Source organism: Saccopteryx leptura, chromosome 7 (assembly GCF_036850995.1).
Source record: "Saccopteryx leptura isolate mSacLep1 chromosome 7, mSacLep1_pri_phased_curated, whole genome shotgun sequence".
NCBI lineage: Eukaryota > Metazoa > Chordata > Mammalia > Chiroptera > Emballonuridae > Saccopteryx > Saccopteryx leptura.
Genome location: NC_089509.1, coordinates 37,163,341 through 37,178,453, shown reverse-complemented (window position 1 = coordinate 37,178,453; position 15,113 = coordinate 37,163,341). Strand labels below are relative to the sequence as shown.

Here is a 15,113-nt window from a genome sequence, read left to right as displayed (position 1 = left end):
ACTTGTGATAGAAATGGACAGAACTTTCCGGTAGACTTTATATAATTTTTGTTTGGTTTTTTTTGAAGTTAGAAGAGGGGAGATGGAGAGACAGACTTCCGCATGTGCCTGACCGGGATCCACCCAGCGTGCCCACTAGGTGGCGATGCTCTGCCCATCTGGGTGGGGTGTTGCTCCTTTACAACCAGAGCCATTCTAGCACCTGAGACAGAGGCCATGGAGCCGTCCTCAGTGCCTGGGCCAACTCTGCTCCAGTGCAGCCCTGGCTGTTGGAGGGGAAGAGAAAGATAGAGAGAAGTGAGAAGGGGAAGGGTGGAGAAGCAGATGGGCTCTTCTCCTGTGAACCCAGGACTTCCACACACCTGGCCGATGCTCTACCACTGAGCCAACCAGCCAGGGCTTCAACCTCAGGATATTGAAATCCTGTTTCCTGTCAGGCACTGTGCAGGGCTCTGGGGGATCAGATGAAGGCTTCCTTCCCCACTGCCAGGGAACTCCAAGTCTGGTGGAAGAGACTGACCAGTACATAGTCTCTGCGGGTGATAAGTTCCACTACAGTACAAGTGAATGGGTGTTGGAATGCAAATAAAGAGCAATGGGGACCACCAGGCTGGAGAGTAGGAGGATCAGGGCCCAGAAAGCTCTACAGAAGTGGTGAAGCCTGAGGGAGTTCCAGCTGGGCTGGAGGTGGCATCAGGTGGAAGGGACAGTCGGGAGCAATGCAGCATGGCTGGAGGGAGCAGTCCAGGCCCTGGACCAGGGCAGAGAGGCCAGACTCCTAATAATAATAAGGACTCCTTAAGCCATGGCAAGAAGCCTGGACTTTATCACCAGGCAGTAGGCTGGAGAGGAATTTTAAATAAAGGACCGATGTGATCAGCCTTGTGGTGTTTTTTGTTTGTTTGTTTGTTTGTTTTTGTATTTTTCTGAAGCTGGAAACAGGGAAATCAGTCAGACAGACTCTTGCATGCGCCCGACCGGGATCCACCCGGCACGCCCACCAGGGGCGACGCTCTGCCCACCAGGGGGCGATGCTCTGCCCCTCCGGGGTGTCGCTCTGCCGTGACCAGAGCCACTCTAGCACCTGGGGCAGAGGCCAAGGAGCCATCCCCAGCGCCCGGGCCATCTTTGCTCCAATGGAGCCTTGGCTGCGGGAGGGGAAGAGAGAGACAGAGAGGAAGGAGGGGGGGGAAGAGGGGGGGTGGAGAAGCAAATGGGCGCTTCTCCTATGTGCCCTGGCCAGGAATCGAACCCGGGTCCCCCGCACGCCAGGCCAACGCTCTACTGCTGAGCCAGCTGGCCAGGGCCAGCCTTGTGTTTTAACATAACTCTGATGACTGAGAGAACGTTGCAGAGGGTAGGGAGACACAGCAAGACTCAAGAGTGGCTGTAGCAGAGGATCAAGAGAAGCAGCAGCGTGGGGAGAGAGTTCAGGGCCAAACTGACAGGATTAGGAGATTTCACATGGGCGGAATACTGGGGAAAGCGAAGTAGGAGAGAAACAAAGGGTGGAGGTCAGTTTTTCCAGTTTACTTGAAAGGGTAGACGGTGAGGTCAGCTATCAAAATAAAGAAGCCAGAGAGGGGAGAGGACTTGTTATGGAAATGGACATGATTAAAAATGTGCTTTTAGATACACTTTGTCAGGGGTGGTGTGAGACTCCCATGAAGATATTTAATAGACATTGGTCCATATAATCGGGAGGCCAGAAGAGCGAAATTTCAGTTTTCTCTTCCTAACTGTGAACAGTTGAAAAAGAGACGGCTCTCATCAGAAAATAAAGGCATTGTTTTTAAATTTTTATTTGCTTTTCTTTGTGTTTAAGGTGGGAAAGATTCAAGTATGTTTTCACTACTGAGCTGTTGAACCCAATGAAATATATTGGAAGGAGAAGCCATCACTGTAGGAGGGAGGGGCTGGGGCGAAGGTGGCATCGGGGAAATGGGCAAAGAATTGGGCTGAGGCAGGAGGAGAGTCGTGCCTTCCTTGAACTGCCCTGTTCACAGAATTTTCTGATGGGGTTGGGCGGACACTGGAGGACATGCCTACTTGATAGTCCACTGGCACAGCTGGAAAGCAGGCATTGGAAATGAGAGCTTGGAAAAAAAGAGTATAAATGTGGATCAATAAAGTGAAACCTGAGAATAGAGGAACATAAACATGTCAATGTCACTGAGACACCTGCATGGCGAATAGATAACAATTTTGACTATCGTTGTCTTGGAAACTCTGCATTCTGCAATGGCATTAGTGACACCAGGACACCTACCTAGTTTTAACATTTTAACTATTTGATACCAACTCGGTTAAGCATCTGGGGATCTAGAGATGTCTCACTAACTTTGCATTGTCTCCTCTTGACCTGCACCCATACAATCACTCATTTGAGATTTAGTCCTTGAACATTCACTATGTTTCAGGCCCTGGCAGATATCTGACAGCCATAAACAAAGCAGACAGAGCCCCTTCCCTCATAGGCTTAAATTCTAGCGAGTAGGCAGATAATGAACAAATAAATAATTCCAATTTGTAAATGCTTTGGAGTTTAGGGTGGAGATAAACAAAATGCTGAAAATTTCTAAATATAAGGATAAGGGGTTATATACTTTTAAATATAAAGGTGATCAGAGAAGGCCTTTGTGAGATTGTGAGTTTTAAGCAGAGATCTGAAGGGTGAGGAGGAGGCAGCTTTAAAAAGAGCAAGGGGGAAGCTTCTAAGACAACACATCTGCACATGCAAAGGACCTGAGGTAGGAAAATGGACTGACACAATCAGTTAACCGGAAGAATGACATATATATGTCTGGAATGCAGTGAGCCAGGGACCTAGTAGCAGGAGACAGAGTTGTAGAAGGAAGCAGGGCACAAGTCAAGTAGAACCTTAATGTGATGGTGAGACTTCAGGTTTTATTGTAAATGTAACGAGAAGCCATTAAAGATTTAAAAGCAGAGGAGTGAGATGAATTCATTTTTGTAAAGGTTCTATGATTGTTGTAGAGACAATGATTTGGAGTGGGATAAGCATGGAATCCGGAAGACCATTAGAATCATTCCAGGTGAGAGATAATGGGACTGAGCCAGCATGGTGCAGGGAGAGAGAGAAGTAGAGAGATTTCAGATATATCCTAAAAATTCAGTGAAGAGCACAGGTAGTTGACTACGGGTAGAAACTAAAATTGTGCAACTGAATGGATATAACTTGGGTGGGAAGAGGACAGATTGGGAGAGAGGTTGAGAGTGGACATTTCAAAGAAGATACCAAGTGGGAAGCTGACTATAAGACTCTGGAGCTCAGAGGACAGGGTTGGGCGAAAGGTAAAAATTTGGGTCATGTGTTTTTGGATGTCGTTTAAGGCTGTGATAATAAAGGAAGTCACCTACGAAAGAGAGGGTAGAGGGAGGAGAGAAGGCAGCTCTGGACCAAACCCCCCCAAATTCCATCTTGCAGAGGTGGGATACATAAGAAGATTCACCAAATCAGGACACTGAACAGGAGAACTCTGAGATAGGGGAGGCAACCCAGGACAGAGCACTGAGAGAAGCACGATCTACGAGGCAGCAGCAGTCAGCGGTGGGAAATGTGACATGCCGTCTCGGGTGAGGAGTGAGGAGTGGAGACTGGACAGACCACGTGGAAGTCTGGACTGTCTGCATGGTGGAGACGGGGCCAAATGAAATGGGACAAGGAGAGGAGGGGAGCATATTTAGCAAGTGTAGACCATGCTTTCAAGGAAGTTGACGGTGACCAGACAGTAGATTGAGGAGAGAATGAATTCAAAAGAGATTTCTTTTCAAGACAGGAGCTTTTGTGCACCTATAGATGCTGATATTAACAAACAAGAAGGAGAGAGATTGATGAGAAAGGGGTAAAGTTTTTGAGTAGGCAGCGGGGGAGGGATCCAGACCCGAGTGGAGGGACAGACCTTGGATAGGAAGGGGAACACTTTCTTACTGAGTGCGCAGGGCAAGTACGGGTACAGGCGAAGCTGCGCTGGTCCTGGGAGGCTGACGGAGCGTCAGCTTGATGGTGTGTGCTCTCTCGATGGTGCGTGAGGTGTGGATGCCCACACTTGCCGGGAAGACAAGGGCCCTCGACCTGAGGCATGTGCTCTGGCACCTGAATTATTGATTTTGTGTCACCATTCCCATCAAAAATGTCCAACCATAGTCATTAGTTGCTAACACTCCTCGTTTTTAAGGAAAAGCAGAATTTTGAAAGTTAAGAGAAGTTCTCACATATTCCATGCCACCCACACACACCGGCATTCCTGCCATGCTGTATTTCGGTGTTCCGCCTTCCCATCAATAGTCCCAATTTGCCGTGTTGGTTGCTGTTTGATCTATATGCTCCGTGATCAGTGACTTTCTCTTCAGTATGACAATTTGATGTGTGATATTGAGCTGGTAATCCTATGTGGATTAGAGCTTCTTGTTTCAGCTCTTGAAATAGCATATAAGAAAACATCTTAGAAAGAGGAAGCACTCATCATTTTTGGGAAATCAAAATGAGGACGATCGGAACCACACTAGGGCGACCTGCAGAGAGTGGGCACGCCCTCTTGGAAGAGCCACACAATGAACACAGTTCTGTGATTAAGCTGTAGCCTTCCCTCTCCCATTGCCTAGGAGGCCATCTGTGATGCACTGTTATAAGTACTTTCTCAGTCATGGAAAAGCTTAAACGCAGAGAAAAACTACAGCTCTCCTTATCACATACAACAAGGTATGAGCAAGTGACTATTGGTATTAAGATCAGGATTTTATAATGAAGCTAATGTAGTTGTTAATCCTGGGATCATCACCATCTCCTGCTTGAGGAAGTGAGGAGGGAGAAAGAGGACCAGCCTGGGTGTGCATCATGGTGGCTCTAACACGGGGCTCCCTTCAGTTCCTCTGCTTACGGTGGGCCTGACGTAGCGCCACCAGACCCCTGGCCGCTGCTGAGGCAGGAAGAAGACAGAAGCTGCCTGTTTATTCACAGCAGAGAAGGTAGCCCTGAGCAGGAAGAAGAACCCAGGCTGTTGAATAGGACAATTGTCTTTCTTATTTTTCCTTTCTTTTTATTTTTTTTTTATTTTTATTTTTAATTTATTCATTTTAGAGAGGAGAGGGAGAGAGAGAGAGGAGAGACAGAGAGAGAGAGAAGGGGGGGGAGGAGCTGGAAGCATCAACTCCCATATGTGCCTTGACCAGGCAAGCCCAGAGTTTCGAACCGGCGACCTCAGCATTTCCAGGTCGACGCTTTATCCACTGCGCCACCACAGGTCAGGCATTTCCGCTTAACCCAACCTTCTGAGATGTTCCTTTTTCTTGTGCTCGGCAAGGTACATGTTGTGGTCTCCTTCGTGAGGCTGGAAAGTGCCCCTCAAACTCAATCTAATTCTGAAGTCTGCAGACCTGTTAGATACTCATCTCCATTCACCCCCATGGATTGCTCCTTTTTATTGAATTTATTAGGGTGACACTGGTTAACAAAATTATATAGGTTTCAGGCGTACAACTCTACAATTGATGATCAAATTAAACTCTTCAATGTATATAGCGACTTCCTCTCAAATAGCACAAGAACTTTCGTTTATGTTGAGTCAGATTCTCACTGTGCCTTGTTTCCTAGAACTAGGTTAAAACATATTAGAGAGTGGCAGTAACCATTTCAGGAAGCCCTTTAAGGTCACTTGGGTGCCATTTAATGAATTAGTGTTCCAGTGGACTAACTTAATTTCAGGAAAGAACTTAAGCCCTAGGAGACTATGACTCAGGGTCTGTTTTGTCCCCACTGCAGTAAAATTTAAATACCAGACCCATGCAACCAGAGATTCTAAAAGGGTCCCTTTGCCTTTTATTAATTTCAGAACAATTGTTCTGTTATTTCAGGCCTGTTATCCTGAAATAAAAGATGGGAAGATGGGAAAAACTAAGGCTTAGCTTGTTCAAGATTTTATATTGGCTCAACGAACATTTCTTCAGTGACATGCCGGAGTGCCTTCTGCAGGAGCTGCATGCATAATAAAGGCCAAACTCTACACCTCATCGTTCGCTTTTGAGTGTCAGGCTGTTGCTCAGAATTACTCAAAGTTGCGCAGAATTCGTGCTGTGATGATGCAATGAAACCACCCGTTCTTCCTCCGCAGCATGTCCATGTCGTGTGCATGTAAATTCCACTTTCTTTTTCTGAGCTAAGCAAAGTGTACTACATAAAGTTGTTACATTATGGGGAAAAAATATTACTTTTGCGGATTAAAGCTAGCGAGCTATCTTGCTCAACACAGATAAAAACAATAAAGGATGTTCAGGAATCATCTCTGGAGGGTATAAATAATAGCACTGATATATCCGTTCTCTAGAAGTCACCAGCTGAAACTTTCCCTTGAGGCAGGTGAGTTGGCTTAAATGTGTCTTCTACCCTTGGATTTAGCAAATCTATCATTATAAATGCAGTTTTGCTGACCCATCAAATGGGTTCCCTCAACAGAGTCCACCCTATATTAACTGAAGCTTTTGCATGGGTTTTCAAGTTCGTGTGTCATGGGGCTTTATATAAACGGGCATCCTGGTGTTCCTGTTGGGCTTCAGGCCATTTGGAGATTTTCTTTCTTAAATCCACATGCAAATATATAATATGTTTAGCCTTTGTAATATTAGGCTTCTTTTTCTTCAGGTAGTAAGGTGAACCTTAATTTGCAAACCTATGTTTGGAGGTGTTGGGGAAGAAAAGTAATTTTCCTTCTATCCTTCTAAATTCTTCTGGCCAGTCTAATAACCAAATTAACATGAGAAAGATTAACAGGAGAGAAAAATCAAATTTAGTATGTATATACCTACAAGGTTCCCCAAGAATATGAGAACCAAAACAGATTGGGTGTTTAAGGTTTATAAGTTATTCTGGAGCTAAGGAGAAAGTGTGTGTGGGGGTGGGGGGAGGAAGACAATTCACAAGGAGATGAAAAAGCAAATGTTATCGAAAAATAAATAAACTATAGTTATCAATGATGGTATCTCTTTTCCTGGAGTAGGTCCTCTAAATTCTCCGAGTCAGTTAGGAGGAAGGTCTGCGGTTTTTCCTGAGTCTTTCATTTCTTGAAAATAATCAGCTTAAAATAATTACTACTGCCTTGGCCAGTTTGCTCAGTGGTAGAGCGTTGGCCCGGAGTGTAGATAGATGTCTGTGGTTCGATTCCTGGTCAGGACACACAGGAGAAGCGACCATCTGCTTCTCCGCCCCCCCTCCCTCTTCTGTTACCCTTCTTCCCCACCCCTTCCTCTCCTGCAGCCATGGCTCTATTGGTTTGAGTGCATGTGCCCCAGGCACTGAGGATGGCTCTGCTCTGTGGAGCCTCCGCCTCAGGCACTAAAAACAGCTCAGGTGCAAGCATGGCCCCAGAACGGCAGAGCATCAGCCCCAAATGGGGGTTGTGGGGTGGATCCTGGTCAGGGAGCATGCAGGAGTCTGTCTCTCTATCTCCCCTCTTCTCACTTGGAAAAAGAAGAAAAAAATTAATATTGGTGGTGGCATATTTTGGGGTGGTAAACTGTGCTTCCCTTCAGAAGTTATAATTCTTCCCCAGTGAGAGTAGATTACAAGACAGTATCATGGATTTTTACCTAAAAGCTTTTGACAAGTAACAGACTAGTGAATATATTTCGTTTCAGACTTGCCTATCTTCCAGAATTTCAATTACATTACACTGATACACATTTATTCTTATAAAGTCTATTCTTTAAGAATTGGCTAAAGTTTTTTGATAAGGACCAGAGGAATCCAAAGGTTAGGACCTGACTATAGTCCAGGAATTGGCAAACTGTGGCCCATTTGCCTTTTTTGGAAAGAAAAGGTTTATGAAACACAGCCACAAGTACTTGTTTATGTACTGTGTATGGATGCTTTCACACGACCAGGAGAGAGTAGTTGCAACAGGGAGTATATGGACAGCACAGCCTAAAATATTTCCTATCTGGACTTCTAGGTAAAATGTTTGTAAACCTTGCCTTAGTGTTTGTATAAAATAATATAACATGTAATATGAATAGTGTTTCATTCTTCTGGTCCCCTGAAGTTAATTAATGGAATGTGAAGATAAGCAAATTACTATTGATAGCACCTTTATTTCTGCCTTCCAGAAATATAACAATGACTGGTGGATAGGGAGGCTGGTGAAAGAGGGCTGCGAGATTGGCTTCATCCCGAGCCCGCTCAGGTTGGAAAACATACGGATTCAGCAAGAACAAAAAAGAGGACGTTTTCACGGAGGGTAAGGCTCCTTTCTTTCTATAAACTTTTGTGGGGGGCGGATAGGAACATTAGGTGATATTTTCAAGTTGGCTTATTAGGTTCAAACTGGAGGCTTTCAAAATAAAAGTCACTTTCCTGAGTGCGAGGTGTTTCTGAAGTTGACACAGAGGTGTTGCGGAGATTCCTTCTCCCTGATGCCTGGCACCGCTGGAATCAACATGAACATCCACGGCCTTAGCAAACCCTCCTTGGAACCCAAGCTTTTCTTCATCAGTGTCATATGGGGCACCTTTCTCAGTACAGGAAGTGGAGCCTGACCTGAGCCAGCATCACGGCTCTTCCTGGTTAACTTTCAGAGACTCTCTCTCCAATTGCCTCGGAATGTCATGGTCCACGCAGGGCCTGCTGCTACACAGTAGCACTGTCTCCACCCAGGGCTTTTTGTGGCATCTGCCATCTCTTGATAATGAGGTAAAGACTGTCTAGCTTTGGATGAATTGACCTCTAGTGAACTAATGAAGTAGCCACATTTTGTAGATCTTAGGGTGCAGGTATTTAAAAGTCCTAGGAATACACCAAAGCTTGAAAGAAATCAGAATCATACTGCACATGTGAGCCCACACTGAAGCATCGATTTGATTTATGTTATCATTTTTTGTAAGTCCTAACTTTTTTGTAAGTGTAACTTCTTTCTCTTCACTCCCAACCTCCTTTTTCTTTCAGATCCTTTTCTACTTCAAAAACTCCCCTGTTATTTAGGGACTGTTGTTTTTGTCATACAGGAACCTCTAAAACAGTAATAGGAGATTACAGAAGTACAGTCAGCCCCACTTTTAGTTAGCAATCTAGTTTAGTATATAACATACCTGTAGTATTCCTGGTTATTAATTCCTCCCTTTCTCTTTACTCGAGACTTTTTCTCTCTCTTGATGTTTTTTAAACACATCGATAACACACGTTTCTGCCCTAGGACCTTTGCACTTGCTGTTTTTTCATACTGGAACCCTTTCCTTCACATTTCAACCAGATCATTATGTCATCTGCTTCAGATTTATTAAATATCACTTTTTCAGTGACCTCTTTCCTGCCACCATATTTCAAATTGTACCCATTTCCCATCTCTATCCTGACTTAGTTTTCTCTGTTGTATTTATTACTATCAGAAATACTATATATTTACCTATTCATCTGTTTGATACTGATATCTCCCATCACAATTTGTTTCTATATGTGAAGGGATTTTGTGTTTCTCCCCTGACTATTGTGCTCCTAACTTTTGGAATAGTAGGTACTCAAATATTTACTGAATGAAATAATAAAGGCATTATTACCATCATTTCCAAAGTTGCTAGTGGAATAATAATATAATCATTATAATATGATTATATATTTACATACTTTTGAACTAAAAACTTACTTTGCAGAAGGTACAAAAGTAAAGCCAAGAGCTCCAGACACAGTCCTGTTTTCTTTATACTGACTCTGGGAGGTGTAGCTTCTTCTACAGATGACGAAACTAAGGTTCAAAAATGTGATACGATGTGCCAAGGCCCCTGGACTAGTGAGTGGCAGAGCCAGGATGAGAAGTCAGAAATATACTTAAGCACTGAAAGGGCAGGACACGGCAGAAGTAGGTAGGTGAGCTCCTGAGGACCCCTGTGGGCTCCAGGGAAGCTTCCAGAGCCACGTGAAGAGACCAGCGCTGATGATACTGTATTCTGGGTCACAAACTGTCAGTTCTTAATTCTGATCCTCACATAATCACTCTGAGAAGAAATGCTTTGTCCAGGTCTCACTGTTTTGAGCTGTGTTTGACATCTGAGCAGTGCCTGGTGGGTGGTGTTAGTTAAAAGCAGGCCACTCACAAGAACATTCCCACCGTTGATTCTTCTGCCTAATTTCTGCATTGAATAACTAGGAGAGAGATTTTTTTTTTTTAAGAGAGAGATTTTTGCAAAGTATTTCAGGTCCCAGTTAGTCCCCCCCCCCCCCCCCCCGTTTTCTCTGAGAAATGAAGTCAAAGAAAACATTTGGACAGATTCTTGTATTTCTTCTATATAGCAGGATGTGGTGTGTTTTGAATTATTTAGGTGGATGAGGGCCAAAGAAAGCTTTGTAACTCTCAAATTCTATGTTGAAGGATTTGGGGGATGACTTTTAAGTTCCTTCTCTACATCCTAGGAAATCTAGCGGAAATTCTTCTTCAAGTCTTGGAGAAATGGTATCAGGGACATTTCGAGCAACACCTACATCAACAGGTAAGGGTTTTGGTTAAACTCTTTGTGATGGGATGCATTCCATGATTAGTATTTGAACATACATGCAAGTATTTTTTACTAATTTAGAAACAACTTGATGTAAAAATGGCTTGATATAAAGATTCTTCTATTTCATATTACGTTGCTCATTTGCCTGCTATCGTTGTTTGGTTTGATTTAAAGAGTAGTTGTAGTACTAAAAATTCAGATATTTGTATAATTTTGAAAAATCTTATTTACCCATCATTGTGTAAACCGATCTGAAACAAGTTCATTATTTCATCCATAAACCCAACAGACTTTAAGATGGTGAGGGCCCATTAAAAAGAAAAAAAAAAGTTGTAAACTCTCAGGAAAATACTGTTTCAGTCTCCATGGGAAAATTTAGGATATATTGGTACAGCGGGCTGTGGAGATGGGGAAGGTGGAAGCAGAGAATGAGGACAGGCCCAGATGACCTCAGTTCTATTTGGGCAGCAGACAACTGAACCCGGAAATGAATGGTAATGAACGGAGAGTTGTGGCCCAATCAGGAGTGGTACATTTGGAAACTGAAAATATTCAAGTGGAAATTTTTCTTCCACCACAATTCCTGACTCCTGTAAGCTAATTTCATTTTGGCCCAAAACTGATGCTGCATTAAGGAATCCTGTTTTACTCATTCAAAAAGACAAATCCCAACTGCAGGAAGCTGTATTGGTTCTGGAACAGTTCTGAGCATACGGGTCCCTGTTCCTGGGACTCCTTCCTGATCTCAGGGCTCTGAACCAAGCCAGGTCTCTGGGTTGCTTGCCCCCATGGACTGGACCTGCTGGGATGGTCACAAAGCCACTTGAGTCAGAATAGGGTATATTTTGCCTCATCTTCATTTGTTGGACATTTAGAGAATTGTAGTTTTTTGCTATTATAAACAAAAAAGAACAGGACTAAGTAGTTATAAACTTATTTGAAATTAAGAGCAGCACAGTAGGAAAAATGTGTCAATATCCTGGAAAGTGAGCCAAAGGATTGATGAATACATAAAGGACTGCAAATCCAAAAATAACAAGTGATTGAAGTGATGCTTATTTTTACCCAAGTTATTCTAAGTTTCTCTTTACTCCGTTTTCCTTGACCATTGTTCTCTGCCGCACTGTGCGCTGCATTCAGCAGGGAGCAACCACAGCCGTGCTGGCCCAGAGCTCAGAGCCACTGTGAGGCCTCCGCTCCTCTCCCCTCCCAACGTGGAGTCGGGATGGAAGGTCATTCAGACAGGGAGGAAGTTGTCTGTTCTTTTGTGTCTTCAGAATTGGCCTATTCTGAATGAACTAATAGAACAGCGTTCTGCAGAGTAGGGGATAGGGAAATGATGAGGATTCCAGGGACAAATGGATACGTTCTTCCATCTTTTAAAACCATGTACTATTGTTCACAGAGATTACATATTTTGATATGGCTTTCATTGTTGTCTTTTAGCAAAACAGAAGCAAAAAGTGGTAAGTTTGTGTTTCCTTTTTAAATCAACTATTAAAGCTTCTACCCATCTATGCCTGCCATGCTCCATTTCAGTGACTGAATGGCCGTGAGATAAGGGATGAGCGTCATCAGTGGGGGCCTGTGGTATCGTTTTCTGTCTGACCTGAGAATTGTGGATGTTGTGGCTGCTGAGGAAGTGAACTATTGTCACCGGATCACGTGTGTCAATCATCTCTTTCAGACGGAGCACATTCCTCCTTACGATGTCGTGCCGTCCATGCGTCCAGTGGTGTTAGTGGGGCCATCACTGAAGGGTTATGAGGTACAAATACAGCCTGTTATGCACCGTTCTTTGTCACGAAGCTAGGGGGCAGCTACTTAGAGCTGGCTCTCCAGGGCCTGCTTACGAACAGGTACCCTGGAAGCCACCCCTTGGGCTGTGAAGACGGGTGGTGGCGTGTGGGGCTGGTGTGGCCCTTCGCTCCCCCTTCCAACACATTTCTCCTCTATTATGTAGTATACATTGTTTAGATATAAACATCTCCCTCAAAACATTTACAATGGGAAATGCTGCATTAAAAGGTTTGCTCTGTATTACATTCAAAGTAAAGGACTTTATCTGTCTCTACCTATCCCGTTACTATTAAAAATAATAGAACATGACCAGCATATGGGCAGATATAGGCAAACTGACAGCAAACTTAAACTCAAAGCACCAGCAAATCTTACCTGCTGGGTACTTAAGTAGATGGCATAGTTCACCACATATTTCTCTTCTTATTTATTTTAAAGGACTTATAGCAGGAAAAAACTTCACTAAAAATATATATTGGTGAACTTCTTCACAGATTAATTAAACAGTACCATGTTAGAAGGAAAGAGTAAGGACTTAGGTGTATGCATTGCATATGTTGCCATGCTGACGTGGTTCTAGCACGGATACAGGTGGGATATTAAAATTAAAGGGTGAGCAACCTCCCGGCACCACACCCACTGAGCTAGGACAATGTCTGGTGCCTAGTAGGCACTCAGTACACATTTGTTGAATGAAGGAATGAATTTCTTTCAGGCAGATCTAAGAATCTCATCTTCTTCCCACCTCTTTTTTTCCTTATGCCTCCCCCTTTCTGTTCCTTTCCTCTCCTCCTCTCAGTGAGGAATGTCAAACAAAGAGCAGGAAGGTGATCTACAGAAATCCAGCTGTGGGCAGAGAGTATCTACCAACATGCACAGATTAGCAGGACTGCTGAACCCAGAGCCGGTCTGAGGGGCCCTAGCTGCTCCTCACTGGAGGCAAACACCACGAAGGTGTGGCAAGGACAGGCAGCACCTGTGTGCAAAAATAGCCAGCCTGTGGTGATCTCCTGGGGCTAGTTCTAATCTAAACCCTAATAAGGGAAGAGGGTTTGCCGTAGTTCTAGTGAATATTGCTGGTTTATTCCTCAATACACAGGAGAGGCACCGGGGGGAAATTTTAGTAACTGCAGGTGGTGGAGAATGAGAAACACCTTCCACAGTAACCTGCCTCTAGGACTGGCTGAGATATAAAGTCGTTACTCAGTCCCAGGGCCCTTCCCTTCCACCTCTCTTACTTTTAACTTCTCTCTCTCTCTCTCTCTCTCTTTCTCTGCGTGTGTTTGCCTCATTCTTTTTTTCTCACCTTGCAAAGGTAACAGACATGATGCAGAAAGCCCTCTTTGATTTCCTGAAGCACAGGTTTGATGGGAGGTGAGACATTAGATATTTTCGTATTTTTATTTTCCTTTAATCAAACGTGTATGATGAATTTATTTGTGAATCTATGTTTCCAGTGATTGCAGAAGACCTGTAATAAAAAGTTATCTCAGTAGTCAGGGAAGAATACAATGAAAGAGCTCTGAAAATATGAAGTTATGAAGTATAGCATTGAATCCCCAAGGGAACAAGGACTTTGAGAAGGAAACTAATCCACTCATTTTATTTAAATGTATGTGTTTGTCTTCATTTTCTCACTTTTTTGGTGATTGCATACCAAACTTGTTTTATGAAAATTATTAATTTAAAATATAAAATAATTATACATATGGTGGCTTGCTGGCCAAGCAGGGTAATATCACTTGGGAATTACACATGTGTATGTGTGTGTATCATATAGAAATATAAAGTATTCAACTTGCTCAAAAGAAGAGTATAAGAAATGTTTTCATCATTAACCTTTTAACGTAACTATTTTGTAGGGAATAGTACTACTTTGGATGTTTTGCTTGGAGTTTGTTTTGCTAGAAATTATCTTGCTGTTTTATTGGTCTATTTTTTATATATTCTACTATGACCCATTGTCAACATGGCTCAGTCTTTAGCCATCAGATAATTTTATCATTTAAGTTTTGTGCAAAATGTCTAGAAAGAGTTTCTGTGTTTTGCAGAGAAATAGTATAAAGTTCATGTTGACTCAATACTAAGTTCTCTCACAATGCAGAATGCACTTTGTAAAAATAGCCACCTGCAAATACCTGAAGATGTATTAGAAATGAAGAAAACCCAAATAGTGTGTACTAAAAAGTAGAGTTAAACTCATCCAACTTACCAATTATTTTAATAAATATGGTATTTGAAGAAAAAAGAAAACATGATAATGCCTTAAGTACAAATTGTGTATATTTCTCAAAAGAAAAATCTTCTGGATATTATGTTAAAAATATTCATTCCTGGGACTATATATAAAGAAAATAAACTGAGATTTTAGTTCAGGAAATCAGAATGCTTTAGTGCAATTATGTGAATTGCTAAGTATGTGAGTGTAGGCCAGGGTGCCTTAATGAATAGATCCCCAAATGTATAATCATTCAAACACATTGGAAACTTAGTGTTGCTCATTTGGCAGTCTTAAGCAGATGTTCCTCAGCTGGAAGACAGGGAAGAGTGGAGGAAGAGGGAGATTGGGAAGAAAGTCTGTTCCAGTCATCATTTGGGGCCGTTGGCCTGAGAGTGGTCTCTCCAGTCATCTGATGGAGAGAGGAACATACCGACCTGGAAGTGACATACATTGAATCTCTCATTTCATTGGTTAAACTTGATCACATAGCCATATTTAATTGCAAAGGAGGCTGGGAAATATATAGTCTAGCTATGTGCCCAAGAGGAAGATAATATAGATACTTTTGAACAAATAATAATGTCTACCACATTCA

General features: G+C 43.0%; 1 protein-coding gene across 4 annotated transcripts in view; it reads left to right on the top strand.

Annotated features, from left to right (window-relative positions):
* Window positions 1-15,113, top strand: part of CACNB4 (calcium voltage-gated channel auxiliary subunit beta 4) — a 280,735-nt gene that overhangs the window by 225,084 nt on the left and 40,538 nt on the right. For all 4 annotated transcript variants that reach the window (XM_066345078.1, XM_066345079.1, XM_066345080.1 and 1 more), the window contains 5 exons: window positions 8,119-8,249; window positions 10,412-10,488; window positions 11,944-11,963; window positions 12,185-12,265; window positions 13,613-13,671. In XM_066345078.1, coding sequence (XP_066201175.1) covers window positions 8,119-8,249; window positions 10,412-10,488; window positions 11,944-11,963; window positions 12,185-12,265; window positions 13,613-13,671 — 368 coding nt within the window. The remainder of the gene's footprint in view (window positions 1-8,118; window positions 8,250-10,411; window positions 10,489-11,943; window positions 11,964-12,184; window positions 12,266-13,612; window positions 13,672-15,113) is intronic.